This window comes from Mastigoproctus giganteus, chromosome 13 (genome assembly GCF_048544385.1).
Source record: "Mastigoproctus giganteus isolate SK-2022 chromosome 13, ASM4854438v1, whole genome shotgun sequence".
NCBI classification, from domain to species: domain Eukaryota; kingdom Metazoa; phylum Arthropoda; class Arachnida; order Uropygi; family Thelyphonidae; genus Mastigoproctus; species Mastigoproctus giganteus.
In genome coordinates, this window is record NC_143587.1 from 1,071,133 (window position 1) to 1,091,744 (window position 20,612).

Sequence of the window (20,612 nt, forward strand, 5' to 3'; positions counted from 1 at the left end):
TTTTTAGTAATTGGTTATCCAGTTTTCTCTCTGATCGCTCACTGAGGGTGATGGGTGATGGCTCTCTGTCTTCTAAATTCTCCAGTAATGCCGGTGTCTCCCAAAGTTCAGATCTTTCCCCCACTCTTTTCCTCTTGTATATCAATGACCTTCTTCCATTGACTGGAAATCCTATCCATAGTTTTGCCGATGATAGCACATTGCATTCAACTTTCCATTTTGAGAAACCTTGTCCTGCTCAATCAACTTCAACTTCTCGAAAATCTGCTGCCAATTCCTTAAATGCCGATCTTCAGGTAATTCTCCAGTGGGGCAAAGACAACTTAGTTGATTTCAACCCTTCTAAAACTCAGTCTTGTCTTATATCTCGCAAAAAGGATTCTTCTGCTCCTATGCTTATCTTTAGTGACACTCCAATTTCTAGGCAAAAGGATATATCTCTTTTGGGGATTACCCTGACTTCTAATCTCTCTTGGCACAAGCACATTTCAAATATTGCTTCCTCTGCATCTAAAAAACTTGGTTTTCTCTTTCACTCTCGGCGTTACTTTTCTTCCAAACAGCTGCTCACTCTGTATAAATCACTCTGTATTATAAATCACAAATCCGCCCTGCCATGGAATATTGTTCCCACATCTGGGGTGGTGCCCCCAAAACCTCTCTCAGGCTTCTTGATTCCATTCAGAAGAGGGCAGTTAGGTTAATTAATGATTTATCTCTAACAGAGTCTCTCCCCTCGCTGTCTCATAGACGCACTGTGTCTGCTGCATGCCTCTTCTACAGATACTTCCATGGTCACTGTTCTTCTGAATTAGCTTCTATAATTCCCGCTCTCTCTTTCAAAACAGTCCGAACACGTGCCGCCACCAGCCAACATCCATTTACTGTCCAACTTCAAACCCACAAAACCAACTTTTCATCTTCCTCATTTATTCATTCAACTGCCGTTTTCTGGAACAACCTTCCTTCATACGTATTTCCTGAAAATTACAATCTACAGAAGTTCAAGTCCAATGTCAACAAATATCTTCTTTCGTCTTCTCAATCTCCAACCCAAGCACGGTACTAAGTACTATAGGTTCTAATACCTCTCGTGTTTGGGGTTCTCATAAAAAAAAAAAAAAAAAAACAGACTCAACGCTGCATTGTCCACCAGCATCAATTGGATGCACTTCCTTAGATTGTGTTTCTTAACTAACATCTTATCGCCTCCTCCCTTCCTATACATATTGTACTCCCCAAATTCCAACTCTGCACTGCCTATATCTGTGTGACACCACATCTCTGATATCCCAACAATATCTGCCTTTGCTGTCTTGACTAGCACTTCAAGCTCATCAAATTTATTAACTATACTCCTAGCATTGGTGTACATGCAAGTATACATGTATCTGTTCCTGCCCTATCCACCCTAGCACAGCCCATGTATTTACTTGTTCCCCTATGACTCCCAGCAGTCCTGGAAATCTCCATTACCTTGCTTTCCAGTCTACTGCCCATTCTAATAGAAGCAGTGCAAGAATCACTTTTGCCTCTTCCTGTGGCCACTGTTAACCTTTTAGTCTGTGTATTCTCCCCCTCCCCACACTAGCAGTTTACCGACCCACCTAACACTGCCTCAATAGCATCAGCAAATATTCTTGGACCCTTTCTATTTTTGTGTATCCCATCCCTGTAGAAATATTCTCTCCTGTCAACAAGCACAGACCAGGCTGAAAAAAATTCTACCCCTTGAGCCTTGCACAATCTCTTCAGGGCCGAATTGATTGACAAGGCTCTCATCCTATACTCCCTGCTATCGTGTCTGGGCAGAATTGCAGACACTTTCACATTCAACCCTAACTCACAACTTTTTTTCAACATTGACATGTACTTGTTGAGTAAATCTGCAGATCTCTTACTCTTAATGTCATTAGTTCCAACGTGTGCAACAATATCACCTTTTGTGCCCTGAAAAGATGATATCTACTCTACAATGTCATCAACTTTTGCCCCCCGACAGACATACTCTGGTCCTGTTCCACCTATCCTTTTTGCATAATATATGCCACGTCTCCATGACAATAGAATCACAGACAATAACTAGTGCCTTTGGGACCAGTGCATTCTGCCTTGGAGATTTCCTCTGTGTTGCTTTATGCACAGGAGTGAGCTCTGTCGTTGAGCTGGGCAGCTGAGAGCCTGATGGGGCCCTTATATTAATTTCTTCGAGGTCATTTACCCTACACCTCAAGCTCTCATAGATGCCCATCAGAATGCTGAGTTGGCACCTAATTTGTTGACACTCCAGACACCTAGCATACACGAGGGCATCTACCTTGGCTAGATCATGTCCTGTTTTAGAAAGGTTGGGAAAAATTTCACATTTCGCACATTTTTTGAGACTGTGATGCGTTGGAGAATCGTCTCCTTCGTTTCTCCCCGCAGCCACAGCACTCTCACTTGTCTGTGATTTTTGCTTCGCAGCTCTAGTCTGGGTCCGTTTAAATACAATTTAATTAACAATGAAATTTAATAATATTAATAATATTTTTGATTAATTGATAATAAGCTAACAGAGTTCTAATACAGTGCTTCGTATTACGCTATCTGGTTTTACTTTAAACCTTTGCTATCAGTTCGAAATATATATATATATATATATATATACACGTTAAGCTATTTCTTATCGACTACAATATGTCGGTAGTTCAACAATACTGGCTCCAACCCGAGAGCCGTGACTTCTAAAAATCGCTGGTTAAATTCAAAATCAGAGGCTAATGAATGCTACTAAACCTATTTAATATCTCCGTAAAACACAATGTACTATGTTAAATAACGAAGTTAAAAATTAAAAATACTTATCTCTTTACAGCAGCCAAAAATCAACCGTCCGTACCGTACCGTTTTGCGATCCCAGCCTCCTCTCTCTCAAAATTTGGTCATCTGCATCTCCCTCTACCACTAAACCAGTTTTCTCATCCGAGTATTGGCTTCTTAAGTGGGTGGGCCGCAAACTTAGCCTGCCTCCCCGGCTCCAGACCACTGCTTTGGCCAATGCACTTAACATCGTAAGGCTCATGTCGCTCATTAAAGAAAGGAGGCTCATCACAAACTCATGACCGATCTCATTCCCCCCCCCCCCCTTTCTGGGACAACTGTGCATGGAGGATTCCAGTGGCACATCTATGAGTAATTCCTCAGCTATGATCTCTGCAAAGATGGGTTCATCTGTCAACCGGCTTCTTCCTCAGCAAATGCTATCTTGAGTCCAGGATTTAGAGTTGACTTCAAAGAGTTCTGTCGAAATCGACAATATAGGAAAAGAATACGTGGTGGGGTGGCCAAGGCTACTACTATTATAATATGAGTCTTGAGCAATGTATATTCTTAACCCAATCAACTATATACATATTTATGCACATCAGTGTATATCCTTATAGTACGTATTTTGAAACAAATGGTTGTACACTTACTTAATGTTCTATGTATATATAGTATACTCAAGTCATTTGTCCCTTTTCCTGTACTTTATTTCACTTATTTATTATTCTATTTATGTATTTTTGGCTTTTTGAGGCAGTAATGTCGCTGTAGTACATTTGTAACCCCTGGCCACTGTGCCATGACGGGCTGTTGCAACTACTATTATGTAAATTATCATTCTAAGCATTGCAATAAAGATTCTTCTCCTTCTTGATAGGATAATTTGTGGAGGTGGTTGATGAGCCATTTGATCAGCCCATCTATCACCTGTAGATTTGGGACAGGTGGCACAGAGATTGAAGCAATGTTCTGCAGGGAATGATGGCATTACTCCCATTCTCATTATATCTTTGCTTCCAGCTATTTGACACCACACAGGTTTTGTACTAGCATGTCTGACTTCTGAATCTGGAGAGCTTTTGTAGCGCCCACGTTGCTTTTGATAAGAAGCATGATTTCACCACCCCTTGTATTTTCTGTATCCTTCCTAAATGCATTGTACATAATGTGGTAAAATTCATTTCTGGATGTCTCAACACCTCCATTAGCCTTATAATCATCATAGCCAAGTATTTGAATTTGCCTGTTTTATTGATGACACTCCTGACATTGCTGTATACACATTTATGACTGTGTTTTTGTTGAGTTTACTACCGTGATGCATTTCCCTACCTTCCCACTCATTTGAAACATGCTATATAAGCTTGCTTTCTTGCATCACATGCCTTTACTAATGCTAATGATAACATCAGTGATAACAACAAACAAAAGTTTGTTGCAAGAAATGGTTGCAAGCATTACTTTGACCCATATCATCAGATAACCCTGTCCCCCAACTAATAGTTCCCCTGAACTCTTAAGGTATCCCATAACACTGGCAAAAACCCTTGCACCACCTTTGTTCAAGTGTATCCTGTCTCCACAAAATAGGTTCCTTCTGTCTACAAGGTTGGATCCCACACAAACTGTGCAGAGTCCCTCAAGTCTTGAATTAATCAACAAAACTTTCGATACATAGCTCCGCTTATTGTGCCCGGACAGAATCACACACACACACACACACACACACACACACACACACACACACACACACACACACACACACACACACTCTCTCTCTCTCTCTCTCTCTCTCTCTCTCTCTCTCTCGCAAAGATATTGGTGAGAGGAACAAAGGGGTACTCTGACCAAGAAAGGTTTATTTCTGCAAATTGCAGCATCTGAAGTCTAGGCACCTGTGAGGTGATCTGATTTGACGTGTTAAGGCTTTAAATGGATTGAGCAAGCTCAATGCTGATGGGATTCTTCCTCTTGCCTTTGCATTTGTATTCAGGGATCCCAATGGATTGGAGATGTACGAATGTACTCCTATTTCACAAAGGGTGACATGAGTAATTACAGACCTGTTAGTTGAGCTTCTGTTCCAGGGAAAATAATGTAGTCACTTGTAAAAGAAGTAATGCAGGATCATCTAGACGAGGCTGCAATTATATTTCAGACACTTTTTTTAAGGGTAAGTCTTGTCTGACCAATTTCATTGGAAACTATGATGTGGCCACAAAGGAACTGTAAGGAAAAAAATTATTTTAGTATCATATGCTTGGACTCCAGAAAATCTTCTGAAACCATTGCACGTAAAAGACAGCAGTGTGGCCTTAATGCAGCAGTGTGGCATTAAGGACAAGTTGTTACTATGGATACAGGGCCGCTGTGACCCTATGTACCGCCAGTAAGAGAACTCAAATTTGACGCCCCAAAATAATTTGAATTAAAAAATAAAACAAGGTGTAAATAATTATTATTCATTTATTTATTTAAAAGAAAAGAATTACAACATATCTCACATATGAAAATTTGGACTGCACACAAACAGCAAACAAAATTAACAAAATCATTCTCAAAATAATTTAATTCTAAATCACTGTAATTGTGCAATAATAAAATAAAAGGAAAATTATACAAATTTATGTTTCCTTGCTTTAAGAGATGTGAATTTATTAATTATTTCATTTGTTTATTTGTTCTCAAAGATCATTTTCTACCTTTTTTTTTTTTTTTTTTTATGTAAACCCAAACACGAGAGGTATTAGAACTTATAGTACTTAGTACTGTGCTTGGGTTAAAGGTTGGGAAGATGAAAGAAGATATTTGTTGACATTGGACTTAACTTCTGTTAACTGTAATTTTCAGGAAATACGTATGAAGGAAGGTTGATCCAGAAAATGGCAGTTGAATGAATAAACGAGGAAGATGAAAAGTTGGTTCTGTGAGTTTGAAGTTGGACAACAAATGGATGTTGGCTGGTGGCAGCAGGTGTTCGGACTGTCTTGAAAGAGAGAGAGAGGGGGGGAATTATAGAAGCCAATTCAGAAGAACAGTGCCCATGGAAGTATCTGTAGAAGAGGCATGCAGCAGAAACAGTACGTATATGAGACAGCGAGTGGAGAGACTGTTAGAGATGAATCATTAATTAACCTAACTGCCCTCTTCTGATTGAAATCAAGAAACCTGAGAGAGGTTTTGGGGGCACCACCCCAGATCTGGGAACAATATTCCATGGCAAGGCGGATTTGCAATTTATACAGAGTGAGAAGCTGTTTGGAAGAAAAGTAACGCTGAGAGCGAAAGAGAAAACCAAGTTTTTTTTAGATGCAGAGGAAGCAATATTTGTAATGTACTTGTGCCAAGAGAGATTAGATGTCAGGGTAATCCCCAAAAGAGATATATCATTTTGCCTAGAAATCGGAGTGTCACTAAAGATAACCATAGGAGCAGAAGAATCCTTTTTGCGAGATATAAGACAAGACTGAGTTTTAGAAGGGTTGAAATCAACTAAGTTGTCTTTGCCCCACTGGAGAATTACCTGAAGATCGGCATTTAAAGAATTGGTAGCAGATTTTCGAGAAGTTGAAGCTGATTGAACAGGACAAGTTTTCTCAAAATTGAAAGTGGAATGCAATGTGCTATCATCGGCAAAACTATGGAGAGGATTTCCAGTCAATGGAAGAAGGTCATTAATATACAAAGAGGAAAAGAGTTCATGGAAAGAACTGAACCTTGGGGGACACCGGCATTAGTGGAGATGTTAGAAGACAGAGAACCATCTATCATCACTCTCAGTAAACAATAAGAGAGAAAACTGGATAACCAATTACTAAAAACAGTTGGCAAACCATAAAATGGAAGCTTGTTTAGAAGACCTTTATGCCAAACACGATTGAAAGCCTTTTAGATGTCTAGAGCAACTACTTGTGTTTCACCGAACCTTTCCATTGAATTAGTCCATAAATGGCATTAGTCCATAAGCCAGAATATCACCTGTGGATCGACACTGATGGAATCCATATTGGCGATCGTTGATCAGATGGAAGGTTTCTAGGTAGTTTAAGAGTTGGCGGTTAATTGATTTCACCATTACTTTAGAAAGAGTAGAAGTAATTGCAATGGGACGATAATTGGATGGGAGGGATTTGTCACCCTTTTTTAGGAACTGGCTGGATATGAGCAAATTTTCAAGCAGAAGGCAAAAAACACCTTTGGAATAAGAAAGTGAAAAAAGGCAGCAAAGAACTGGAATAAGTTTTGGAGCACAGGTTTTGAGAACAAGTGGAGAAAAACCATCGGGACCTGGAGCTTTCTTAGCATCAAGATTCGTCAAAATCATTCTGACATCCTTTTGACGGAAGACCACAGGAGACATTGAATGGAGCGTGTTGGAAATGGTGGGAGGTGTTTTACCAAGATCATTAATACATGAGTTGGAAGAAAACTGGGATGCTAGCATGTCAGCTTTATCCTTGGCTGAAGTGACGACAGAACCATCTGGTTTGGACAGAGGTGGAAGCTGAGATGGGCAAAAGTTGCGGCCAATAGCTTTGGCATGAGACCAGAATTCTCGGCTACCATTAGGGCAAGAAGCAAGTTTTGTACTCTTAGCCTTCAAACTCTAGTTTGAAATGATTAATAACTGCTTTACAATTGTTGCGAACTTTGGTGTAGGCAGAAAATGAAACTGAAGAATTAGAAGCAAGCCAATTACGATATGCAACGTTCTTCTCTTGAACAGCCTTAGCACATTTATTGGAAAACCAAGGTTAAGATAAAGGACAAGATTTTAAAGTGGAGTGTGGGATAAAGGATTCCATTCCTGCAAGAATAATTTCACTGACATGATCTGAGCAAACGTTGACATCAGAAGTTTTGAAACAATAATCTGACCAAGGAAAAGAAGAAAAGAAGTCTCGCAGGTCATCCCATTTTGCATTCTTGTAATGCCAAACAACACTAGGTTGGGAATAGCCATGAGATAAAGGTTCCATTGGAGAAGAGACAATCACCAAGTTGTGATCTGAAGTGGCTAAAGGATCTCTCACTTCAACCATGTACTTAGAAGGATTGTTTGTGAGAAAAAGTTCAAGCGTATTGGCTGTATGATTAGGATTGTCCAGTATTCTTGTAGGTAAATGAACAATCTGTGCTAGGTCATTAGTAGTTGCAAAAGTCTCAGCATCTCGACCTGCAGGGTCGGTGTGACAAGAAAACAGAAGCCAGCTGGAGTTGTGAACATTAAAATCACCAAGGAAAATTACTTCACTGTTAGGAAAGTTGGACTGGAGAAAGTCAAGTTGCAAAGAGAGGAAGTCAAAGAGCTCCAAGTGATTAGTGGAGTTGGGAGAACTCCACTAATCACTGCTTACATTGGTTCACGGTAGAGACAACAGATGAATTTTACACAATGAGGTAGAGAGATTTTAAGCCAGAGAAGATCAAATAGAGGAGACTCCAAATTGCCAAGTCTCTGACAGGGAATATCAGAACGGACATATGCACATGTACCACCTTTGAGGCAAAAGGAATCATAGTGCGAATAATTTGGGCATCTGAGATGAGCAGTAGTTGAATCAACTGATAACTGAGATTCTGTCAGAAAAAGTACATGGGGTTTGGCAGACTGCAAGTGGAAATGGACATCATTGAGATTAGAATTGAGACCACGTATATTTGTGAAATGAATTAGGAAGTGCTTGGGAGGTTTCGATCTTTTCACAGATAAGTTTGCTCTGTTAGTTTGACAATTCATGGTGTATTCAATAGTAAGAAAAAGTGGGCGGGACATGCTGTATGAAGTAATGAAATTTTTGGATATGACGTAGACAGGGTAAGAATATACCCAGATCCTTGACATAACGTGGCCTCGACAATGCCCCCCGCACACACATTACTCGGAAGCCTCCTAGAGAGTTACTAATAGATTCGGTCCAGTGTACTAACTAGCGGCTGACCTGCGAACACCGTTTTAGAGCTGTACCCTCAATGTAAGGAATATTGGATCTCGCCATGATGTTCATCATAACCTCAAAAGTCATCAATCATACTGCATGATGGAAGAGATAGGGAAGGTTTGGCCGGAAATTAGCTCTAGAGACTAAACATGGGTTCCACCACTTCAAACCTCCAATCAGCAAAGTGGTGGTATTGCACCTGTTGACGAGAGTCATCTACCACCTAGTACTGCCTGGTAACATAGAGGGGCGGCGTTCCTCCATGTGGCATTGGCGCCACACCTCAACCCCTGCTTACGTTGGTTCACACCTGGGTGGTCACCCACCACGTACTTGTGCATGGAGTTTATACCCAGTATTACTAACAGTCCCACCATCGTGAAGGTGCAAGCAGAGGATTTGGCTGTCACAGACCGTCCGGACTTCGCGAAATTGGGTCCTTCCTATCGTGTATGGGCAGAATTGCAGACACTTTCAAATTCAACCCTAATTCACAGCTTTTTTTTTCAACAAAATTCTACAGGAATGAATTGATGAAGCAGTGAAGTATATCACAGAGTTTATTATCCACACAGCGGCAATTGCAATTCCAAAAACATCCTCCCGCTTTCCGCGTTTTCCAAAACCATGGTGGAACCAAGATTGTAAAGAAGCAAGAAAGTTACAAAATCGGGCATGGGGAAAATTCCGACGTTAACCCACCACTCCAAATCTTATAACCTTTAAACATTCCCACGCCAAAGCACGATTTATGTGCTGATAGAGTCAAAATGAATGCTGGGTCAAGTTTACATCCTCAATTAACCAGATGACTAGTGCCAAAGTCGTCTAAGATGGAACAGACTTCCATCCCTTGTGGTGGAGGTTGATAGCCTAAATACGTTTAAGGCTCAGCTGGACAGGTATTTTGAACGAACAGAGGGGTGAAGTGGAAGTGGGTTTTTTTTTTTTTTTGGCTGATGCTGCATAAGCTTGCTTTCTTGCATCAAATGCCTCTACTAATGCTAATGCTAAAGATAAAATTCGGAAGATGAAGGGTAAATACACATCAGTTGTCTCATCTGTGTTACAACATAATGGTTGTACATTAGCAGACCCAACTGCTATTGCCAACGCTCTAGGAGAAATATTCTCCACTATATCTGCTGAAACTTCATACTCTGCTGAGTTCCTAGTTTTAAAGAAGAAAGCAGAGAAACAAAAACTCAACTTCCCTTCAAGCAAAGCTGAGTCTTATAACCTGCCTTTTAGTCAAGTGGAATTAACCATTGCACTTGCTACCTCGAAAGTGAGTGCTGCAGGGCCAGATGAAATTCAGTATGAGATGATAAAACATCTTCCATCTCACTCTCTAGAGCTGTTGCTACATCTCTACAACCGAATTTATTTAGAGGATCAATTTCCCGTTTCTTGGCGTAGGTCAACTGTTCTCGCTTTCCCAAAGCCAGGAAAAGACCCCAAAATTCCTAGCAACTATCGTCCAATTGCTCTGACCAGTTGCTTAGGTAAGGTTTTGGAAAAAATGGTGAATGCCTCCCTTATATATTACCTTGAGGCAAACGACCATTTGAACAAGATTCAGTGCGGCTTCCGAAAGAATCGGTCCACTTTGGACCATTTAATCCGACTGGAACCAGCATTTGCAATGTGTTTATAAAGCGTGAGCACTTGGTATCAGTTTTCTTTGACATGGAAAAAGCTTATGACACAACCTGGAGGTATGGTGTTTTAAAAGACCTCTATTGTTTTGGTCTGAGAGGCCACCTTCCTATTTTTATCAGAAATTTTTTATCTAAACGACTCTTCCAGGTTCGTGTTAAATCCAGTGTATCCCGCTTTTTTTGTCAAGACGAAGGAGTTCCCCAAGGCTCTGTCCTCAGTGTTTTGCTGTTTGCAGTCAAAGTTAACTCCATTACAAAACAGCTTTCTCCTTCAGTAAATAGTGCCTTGTACATTGATGGTTTTAGTATTTTTTGTCACTCCCATAACATGAGAGTTATTGAACGACAATTGCAACAAGCAGTTGTTCACCTGTTTAGGTTTTCTGCCCAAAAGACCGTTTGTGTGCACTTCTGCCGCAAACGGAATCGCATCCTGACCCGGAACTCAGACTTGGACAAAATCCAATTCCTGTGGTAACAGAAACAAAATTTTTGGGACTTATCTTTGATCAAAAGCTGACATTCCTACACCATATCCATCAACTTGGAGCAAAATGCATGAGGGGTTTGAACGTGCTCAGTGCTATCTCTTCCAACTTTTGGGGAGCAGATAGAAGCACATTATTGCATCTATACCGAGCACTTGTTCGCTCTAAACTTATGGTTCCCAAGCTTATTCTTCTGCTAGAAATTCTGTACTCCGATGGCTTAACCCAATCCACCATAAAGCCATTCGGATTGCCACGGGGGCATTCCATACTTCACCTGTCCAAAGTTGAAGCCAATGAACCACCATTGATGCTTCGACGTCAGCAATTGTCATTACAATATGCCATAAAAATAAAATCCCTGCCTGACCATCCTAAGTGGACATCTATCTATATGCCATGGTGGAAAAATCTATATAATACGCGTAAAACTGCCAGTCGGCCTTTTGGTATCAGGATTCAAGAGCTGGTTTGTGATATTAACTTCACATTGGATAATATATCTACATCAGTGAAGCAAGTTCTTCCCCCTTGGAATATACGATCTCCGTCTTGTGACTTCACTCTTAGCAGTTGGCTGAAAGCTAACACGTCACCATGTATATATTGGCAACTCTTTGCAGCACACCTTGCTGAATACCCTGAATTCTTGCCGGTTTATGCAGATGGCTCAAATTCTGAAGAGATTGCAGGATCTGCATGTGTCTTTCCAAGCAAAACAATCTGCAGTCGCATTCCAAGTGAATGTAGCATATACACTGCAGAGCTACACGCAATAGAACTGGCCTTGGATCATATAAAAACCCACCAGTACCAAAGGTGCATGTTATATACTGACTCCCTAAGTGTATTACAGGCGTTATCCAACATGAGAAGCACTCTCCCAGTATTGTATCGGGTGCTGCAAATATTGTACTCCCTTTCAGAGTTAAACTTTGATATCCGCTTTTGCTGGATCCCTAGCCATGTTGGTACCAGCAATGACTTGGCTGATGCAGCAGCAAAATCAGCAATGTCACATCCGCTTGTCAGTCCCCTATACAGACTGCAAGCAACTAATCTACAAAAATTTATCCATGCGTTGGCAAGAATCTTGGAATGGGTGCCCTGCCAACAAGCTAAATGAAATTAAGCCTGTAATAATGCATTGGCTTTCTAGTCAGCGCAGGGTTCAATGGGAGGAAGTAATTCTTGCTTGACTATGCATAGGACATTCTCACCTGATGCATTCGCATTTGCTGAGGGCTGATGATAATCCCGTGTGTAGACATTGTAAAGCAAATTTAATTATCCATCATATTTTAGTAATGAACGCCGTTTATGTTTTAACCATCTGTCTGAGCCTTATACACTCAGGCAGATTTTATCCGACGATGACAATGTGTCAGATGCATTCAGGTTTTTACAACTGATTAATCTATATAGTTTTATTTAGATTGCTCTAATGTTTAATATATTATAAATGTTTTATGCCATATTTTTGTTTATAATATATTAACTAGATATGCTATTTTATATTTTTACATATTTCTTATATATTTATATTTTATTACCTTAGACTTGGCACACAATAGCCTTAGATGCTGATGCACCATTAAACTCCCAATAACCAACCAACCAACCAACCAACCCAACAAGTGATTAAAAAACCCTTCAGACTACTAATTTATCACAATGATGATTTCAATGCCAAAACACCAACAATAGTGGCACAAGTGGCACAAGTAGTGACTTGTAACTTACAAAAATCACTAGTTAAATTTAAAAATAAGCTAATGCACACTACTAAGCCTATTTAATATCTTTGTAAAACACAATTTAAGATATTTAATCAAGAATATGGTAAAAATATCCCAAATACTTGTCTGTTTTCAGCTCAAAAAGCTCCGTCTTGGTGCTAATACTCTCTTTCACATATACAGCATCAGCCAAAAAAAAAAAAAAACCTTCCCATTTCTGCCTCTGCCATCTATTCTCTGTAAAAGGTTAAGGTTGTCCATCTCTTCCTTTGATTAGATTAGGTTAGCCTAAACCTAAACTGACAAATGGAAGTTTGTTCCGGCAATCAACTACCTGCTGGCTAAAGGCAAATTTCCACACATCTATTCGACAACTGTCTTTCTTCAATTTCAGTTTGTCTCCCCTCCTCCCCCAGGTTTGTAATCTGAGTAAGAAGATAAATCCCATACGCATTGTGCCTGTTCAATGCCTTATATACCTCAATTAGATCATCTCACAGGTGCCTAGTCTCCGGATGCTGCAATTTCCAGAACTGAAGCCTTTCTTGGTAAGAGCACCCCTTTGTTCCCCTCACCAATGTTATTGCCTTTCTCTGTACTCGTTCTAACAACTCTACATCCTTCCTAACATGAGGCCATCAGACCTGTATGCAGTACTCAAGGTGTGGCCTAACCATTGCCTTATACAATGGAATAATCATTTCCTTATCCCTGCAAGCAAAATTTTTGTATATCATTACAAGAACCCATGACCTGCACTGAAGCCTGTCTGCACTGTCAGAAAACTTCATATCTGACTGCAGAGTTACCCCCAGGTCTTTTTCATTCTCCGTAGTACCACACAGCTGGTTCATTTCTCTGGAGTTACTGCTACCCATATGCATCACTTTGCATTTGTCAGTGTTAGACTTCAGTTGCAACTTTTCAGCCCATCTGTCCAAATTTTCTAGATCCTGTTGCAGTAGCATACTCTCATTAACAAATGTTGTCATTAACAACTCTGCCATCCTTTGTGTCATCTGCAAACTTTGACATTAATCCTGATATACCTTCATCAATATCACTGATAAATATACAAAACAATGGGCCCAACACCAAACCCTGGGGGGATTCCACTAGTAACATTAGTCCACGTAGAGCAGTGTCCATTTATTACCACTCTCTGCTGTCTCCCACTCAACTGTCCCTTTATCCATTGCAGCAACTTGCCCTTAATGCCATACCACTCCAATTTGTACAGCAGTCTTCCATGTGCAACAGTATCAAAAGCTTTCCTGAAATCCAAGTATATGATATCAAAATTATTTTTTGCATCTAGTTCCTTTTTGACCACATCACAAAATTCAATCAAATTGGTCAGACAAGACTTTCCCTTAAAAAACTCATGCTGTGTCTGAATTATTACTGCAGTCTAGTCTAGATGATCTTGCCGTTCTTCTTTAACCAGTGACTGCATTATTTTCCCCAGAACAGAACTTAAACTAACAGGTCTATAATTATTCTTGTCTCTCTTTTATCCCATTTTGTGAATACATTTGCACATCTCAGTCCCCCTCATGGGAGGTCTCTCATAATTATGGCTAAGCACTTGCTTTCTTCCTTTGCCACCTTCTTTAATATAACTGGATAGATCCCATCCACACCAGGTGCCTTTTTTATGTTTAACTTCAAGAATTTGTCTTCCACTTTGCTCTCAGTTATTACAAAATAATTTAGCTCCCTTTTAGAGTTTAATAAGCTTCTGTTCTCCACTTCTTTACAGAATTCCTCATGTTTGAATGTAGGTGCAAAATACTCATTCAGTTTGTCAGCAACCTGAGCTGGATCATCAACAGTTGAACCATCGATATCAAGTGGACCAATCTGATTAATTTCTTTCCTTCTAGAGTTTATTTAAGTAAAGCAGTGTTTGCTTCCTTTGCTAAAAATTTTTCATAATCTGCATGTCTACTTACCTTTGTGATGTGATTACATACTAGCTTATATCTACCATAGGCTTCTATGTAACCTGATAATTTATATGCATTTTTCTTCTCTGCCATGAATCTCATTAGTTCATCTGTACATTAATTTACACCTAAACCTTGAACAGTTTTTAAATCTTGACATTAATACTACATAGTTGAATTTTTAACAAACGAAATTTGTACCTTGGCATCATCGTTATTGTAACATCTCATATTGTGAAATAGTTCACAATGAGTTGCCCTCCTTGTATTTCAAATAAGTAACACTTCCACATTTGAGAAGACTACTGTTACTTATTTTCAATTGAGTCATTAGTGAGTGGGTAGGTACCCACAGTCCTATCTGAGAGGTGGTACTCAACTGAAAATAAGTAACAGTAGTTTCTCTAATATGGAAGAATTACTTATTTGAAATATAAGGGGGGCAACTCGTGAAGGATTTCATAATAAGAGATGTTGGAATAATAATAATGCCAACATACACATGTTGGTTTGTCTAAAAAATTCAACTGTGTATTAATTATGCAAATGCACTAACTATTGTCATGCTTGTATCATGCATACCTATTTAGAAATTCCAGTTATACAATTTTAGTTATACAAGTATATATCTTTGTTTCATTGGCTAAGTGTAGGAAATAATTCTGACATTATTTATTCAGTCTTTAGCAAAGTCCACTTGATCCTGACTTGCAATGGAGGATGCTCTATAAACTAGAACATGTTGATATCAAAGGTAAGAGTTGAGAGTCCTAAGTGGGTCCATTGCTGTTGACCCACTCCCACATCAGTAACTGGAACAACACCAGAACCTGGCCTGCATTGTTTCTATACACAAAACAAAAACAAAGAAAGGACACATTAAAAAAAAATATTGTTTTAAATTTTTTACACATCAATAATAATGCAAAAATCAATTATCAACAGTATTAGAGTAAGCAAATATAATGAAAATATATTCATAACATAAATCTTTATTGTATTGGAAACACGACCTTTTACTGCCAATAGCCAGTGGTTTTACATTTAGAAAGCTGAATTAAGGATAGAGGGCTCACATCAAAATCTTGAGTCTTTAGGCTTCTGGTATAGATTTTTCAAATATTATGTATAAAAGTTAAGGGTACAAGTTAAAAGTATATGAGTAAGGAATATTTTTGCATATAATTAATTTTACACATTTCTGCTATCCAAAAAGAGAACATCATCAACACTAGCTGGGTTCAACTGTATTCTTTTTCATAGATTTGAAATCCAGCTGCAGAAAAATCTCATTCACTGGGTGTACTGTTAGTTAGTAGAAATGACAGAATGAAACAAGCCATAGCTGCAATATTAGCATATATATACATATATATATATTTTTTTTTTTTTTTTTTTTTTCCAATTCACCAGTTGAAAATCTTCATCAAAAATTAGTATTTGAAAGTCATTGTGATATAATTTTGGATTTCATGTGGTGGAAGTTCAACATTTTCATTGCTTGAATCTTCCACATCAAATAAATTGACTTCCCTCCACCTTCCTTTTTCTTTCTGCCGAACCTTTTAATTCCAGCATTTCACTGTCATGTGGCAATGAATTATTTATAAAAACTGGAACTGCACCTGATCCACAAACTGCAAAATACCTCAGAATTTATTCACAACCAAACTTGCATTATGGGTAACCTGCAGTACCTGACCCAATGCAGGATTCCATTTTAGATGGATTGTGGGGTTGCTGCAGGACAAGAGAAAGAAAGTTGCATAATAGTTACTCTTCAGATGTTAAAAAGTGCAATCCCTCAAGGATCAGTTCTATGGCCACTCTTGTACCTGATTTCTTAAATGGAAAAGAATACAGAGAATGATGTTGAAGTTTGCAGATAATGTCAAAGTAAAAAAGAACCAGTGCTTAACTTGTGTACGCTTCAGGGGTTGTCCGGAAAGTGGCAGCTGTGTTTTTAATTCTGTAGAATGTAAGATAAGATTTTTTTTCACTTAGGGAATAGCAACATGTCTCTTTCCCCATGATTTATACACTAGAAGGAGTTAAAGATAGTAGTTGGGGGGAAGGAAAGAGAGTGACGTGGGGATTAGTATCCTACTGTATCAGAAATTGTAAGACTGCACTAGGAATACTGTATTCAAATAGGAAGACCACACCTAAAAAAGACATCAAACTTCTTGAAAAGTTCCAAAGATGGGCAACACTCTTTGCAAAATTGGCAGAAGGGTGCCCATAGGAGGAAAGACTGTGATAATATACAAACTACAGAGCTGGATAACTAGGCACCTTGCATGGGATTTTTTGAGGTTTATAAGGCTCTGAGAAGAAACAGCAAAATTAATCAGTGTGAAATTTTTATTTTTAACTAGAGACAAATTCAAATTATGAGGAAGAGATGCTTCCGAATAAAACATAACAGTTGGTTTTATTTTTTTTTTATATATATTGTTTTGCTGATGCAGAAAAAGCCTATGACTTCCCTTCCCATGTGAAAATTACTAATATTGGTATATTTGGTAAGTGGTAAGCATTTAAGCTTCTTGCATATGAAATTCACAATTTATTTTTTTAAAGGCATGGTTTGCATATTTTTATTCTCTTGTTTTCAGGTGGCCAAGCACCTTTCTAACACATATGGAGATCGAGCCTTCTCTGTCGCAAAACTAGCAACTATTACTGGAAAGCGATGGCCAGTGGTTGGTCGTCGTTTACATGAAGAATTTCCATATATTGAAGCTGAGGTGACTTCCAGACTTGATTTTTTTTGCCATAAAAATCGTGTGTGTGTGTGTGTGTGTGTGTGTGTGTGTGTGTGCGCGCGCGCAGTGGAACCCGGCTTTATGATTGGTTCACTGTACAAGCAGATCGCTTTATTATGGAGAGTCCATAAGCCTCAGCTTATGGACTCTCCATAATAAAATATCGTTCACTTATACGATACTTTATACTTGGTCCTTGAGGTTGTTATAGACATTCTATCAGATATGCCAGACAAGCTGTACTTGCTACTTGGTAGTCTAAAACGCTGATGGAACTGATATATGGGTGACATTCAAATCAACCCAATGAACCCAATTTCAGTGGCACACTATGGCCATAGATGCTGATGTGGCAAATAAATCCCAAATCAACTAACCAACCCAATTTCGGCGAAGTCCGGAAGGTCTGTGACAGCCAAATACTCTACTTGCACCTTCACGATGGTGGGACTGTTAGTAATTCTGGGTATAACCTCCATGCACAAGCATGCTGTGGGTGACCACCCAAGTGCAAACCGATGTAAGCAGGGGTCGAGGTGTGGCGCCCACACCACATGGAGGAATGCCATTACCAGGTAACAGCATTAGTATTGCCTGTTACCAGGCAATACTTGGTGGTAGATGACTCTCATCAACTGGTGCAATACCACCACTTTGCTTATTGGGGGCTTGAAGTGGTGGATCCCATGTTTAGTCTCCAGAGCTAAGTTCCAGTCAACACTGCCATCTCTTCCATCATGCAGTATGACTGATGACTTTTGAGGTTATGATGAACATCATAGCGAGATCCAATCTTCCTTACATTTCGAGGGTACAGCTCTAAAACGGTTTTCGCATGTCGGCCACTAGTTAGCACACCGGACCGAACGGCACCTCCGTTGCCAGGTGGGAAGGAGCAGCAGTGCGTAACACGCTTCTTGATTAGACCGGGGTTCGAGCCCATGACCACCAAATACGAAGGATGCGGAAAGGTCAGGGAATGACCACCGCATATCCTGGAGCAATATGGCCTTAGTTGCTAATGCTCCTAAAAACCAAATAACAACAACCGGACCGAACCTATTAGTAACTCTTTTGAAGGCTTCCGGATCATCTAGATAGTATAATCTAGCTACCTCTACTCTGCCAGATAGTGACTGGATGGAGTCCGAGTAGTGTGTATGGGGGAACATTGTCAAGGTCACGTTATGTCAAGGATCTGGGTATATTCTTACCATGTGTATGCCATATCCAAAAATTCATTACTTCATGCAGCATGTCTCCCCCCACTTTCTCTTACTATTGAATACACCATGAATTGTCAAACTAATAGAGTAAACATATCTGCAAAAAGATGTAAACCTCCAAAACACTTCCTAGTTCATTTCACAAATATATGTGGTCTCGATTCTAATTTAAATGATGTCCATTTCCACTTGCAGGCTGCCAAGACCCATGTGCTTTTTCTGACAGAATCTCAGTTATCGATTGATTCAACTACTGCTCATCTCAGTTAAAATCTCCGAGTAGTGTGTATGGGGGGGGGGGCATTGTCGAGGCCACATTATTTCAAGGATCTGGGTATATTCTTACCATATGTATGCCATATCCAAAAATTTCATTACTTCATACAGCATGTCTCCCCCCACTTTCTTTTACTATTGATTACACAATGAATTGTCAAACTAATAGAGTAAACTTATCTGCAAAAAGATGTAAACCTCCCAAACCACAACATAAATCTGTTTAGGATTTATGACATCTTCATAACATACTGGATTCTAGTATCACTGGAACTATTCCTTCAGTAGACTTGTTCGCCTCTGGTTTAACAAGCTACAACATTCACAAAACATTTCAATTCACAAAGACTTCAACATAGAACAGAATAACAGATGAACCTTAGGCAAAGTGCTTTTGGTGTTCTCATTACTTTACACTATCTTACATCTGTTCTAATGTGAACAGGCTCACTCCCTCCCGTTTCTTATTCCAACAGCACCTTGCTGTAAGAACCCTGTGTACCATATGCAATCCTGTGAGAAATTCCCTTTCATTGTTAAATTAACAAAGATTAAATATTTAGGAAGGAAGCATTAAAATGGTATCTGTTCATGTTGTGCTCAAGGTTTATATTCACACAAATGAGATAATGGCTTACCAGTTAAATCTTTTGCTTCAGGACAGGTTGTGAGACCTTTCCTCTGGTGGAAACTAGGGTGCGCTCTTCTGAGCCACGTTTCCTTTGTCTCAGCTCCTCCCTGGCCGTTCTTAAGGCTGGAGCAACGCTGACTGCATAACCTTCCCTTCACATTAGGACCCTGGATGTTCGACGATGAGACGTTCCACCCTCTTGCCAGTCTCTGTTACAAAAGCAAAAGGTCTCCCCTCAGTGCCTCACAGAACCCCTTATATACTAACATTATCTCGTTTTACGTCACAAACAGAGTCATCTAAGAATGTCCATTTACAGTGACACTACCATTTTTGGTAATCATCCCACACAAACAACTGAACATTCCGCTTCTGCCGTAGCAATAAATCCCTTTTTTTGTAGCATTGTGGGCGTAGGAACTGAGATGCTCTCCTCTCCTTCTGCTCTGTTGGTGACATGCAACAACAGAGAACTAGGGCAAGGGATTGTGCAATATCTGACCATACACTTCCTCTCTCCCTTATTGTATTAGATGTAAGTTCCAAATGAATAGTTTTATAATATTATCCTACAGATTCCCAAGATACAATCCTAACAATAGAATAGTTGATTTTGAGTAGACCAAAGAGTTTTAAAGAAGCATGGTTTTAATAATTTAAATATCCTAAGACATTGTATTAGCTATTTACTAGTTATTTAATTCCACCTGATTATTGAGAGATATGAAACTCTGTCTAACATCCCTTCTAGCACAATTCCTCTATATCATTGATAAAACGCCATGAGCTTCTCTGGCAGCCTGTCTGCAGTGCTTAGAAACTTCATAACTGAATGCACAATTACCTACCATGTCTTTTTCATTATCCGCTACCCTGAGTGTTTTACCACACTGTTGGTACATTACTCTGGGGTGACTGCTACCCATATGCAATACTTAGCATTTGCCAATATTAAACTTTAGTTGCCAACTCTGCCAACCTGCCCAACTTTTCTATATCCTGTGCATTATTGTACTGTAATTAACAACCCTGCCAACCATCGTATCATCTGCAAACCTAAATACTAAGCCTGATATACCTTCATCAATTTAATTGATAAATATAGAACACAACAATGCACACAA

At 39.4% G+C, this 20,612-nt stretch overlaps 1 protein-coding gene across 2 annotated transcripts in view; it reads left to right on the forward strand.

Annotated features, from left to right (window-relative positions):
- Positions 1-20,612, forward strand: part of Gpo1 (glycerophosphate oxidase 1) — a 428,577-nt gene that overhangs the window by 338,012 nt on the left and 69,953 nt on the right. The window contains exon 13 of one of the 2 annotated variants that reach the window (XM_090387948.1): positions 17,206-17,337. The exons of the other annotated variant lie outside the window; for it this stretch is intronic. Coding sequence (XP_090244074.1) covers positions 17,206-17,337 — 132 coding nt within the window. The remainder of the gene's footprint in view (positions 1-17,205; positions 17,338-20,612) is intronic. 2 annotated transcript variants of the gene reach the window in all.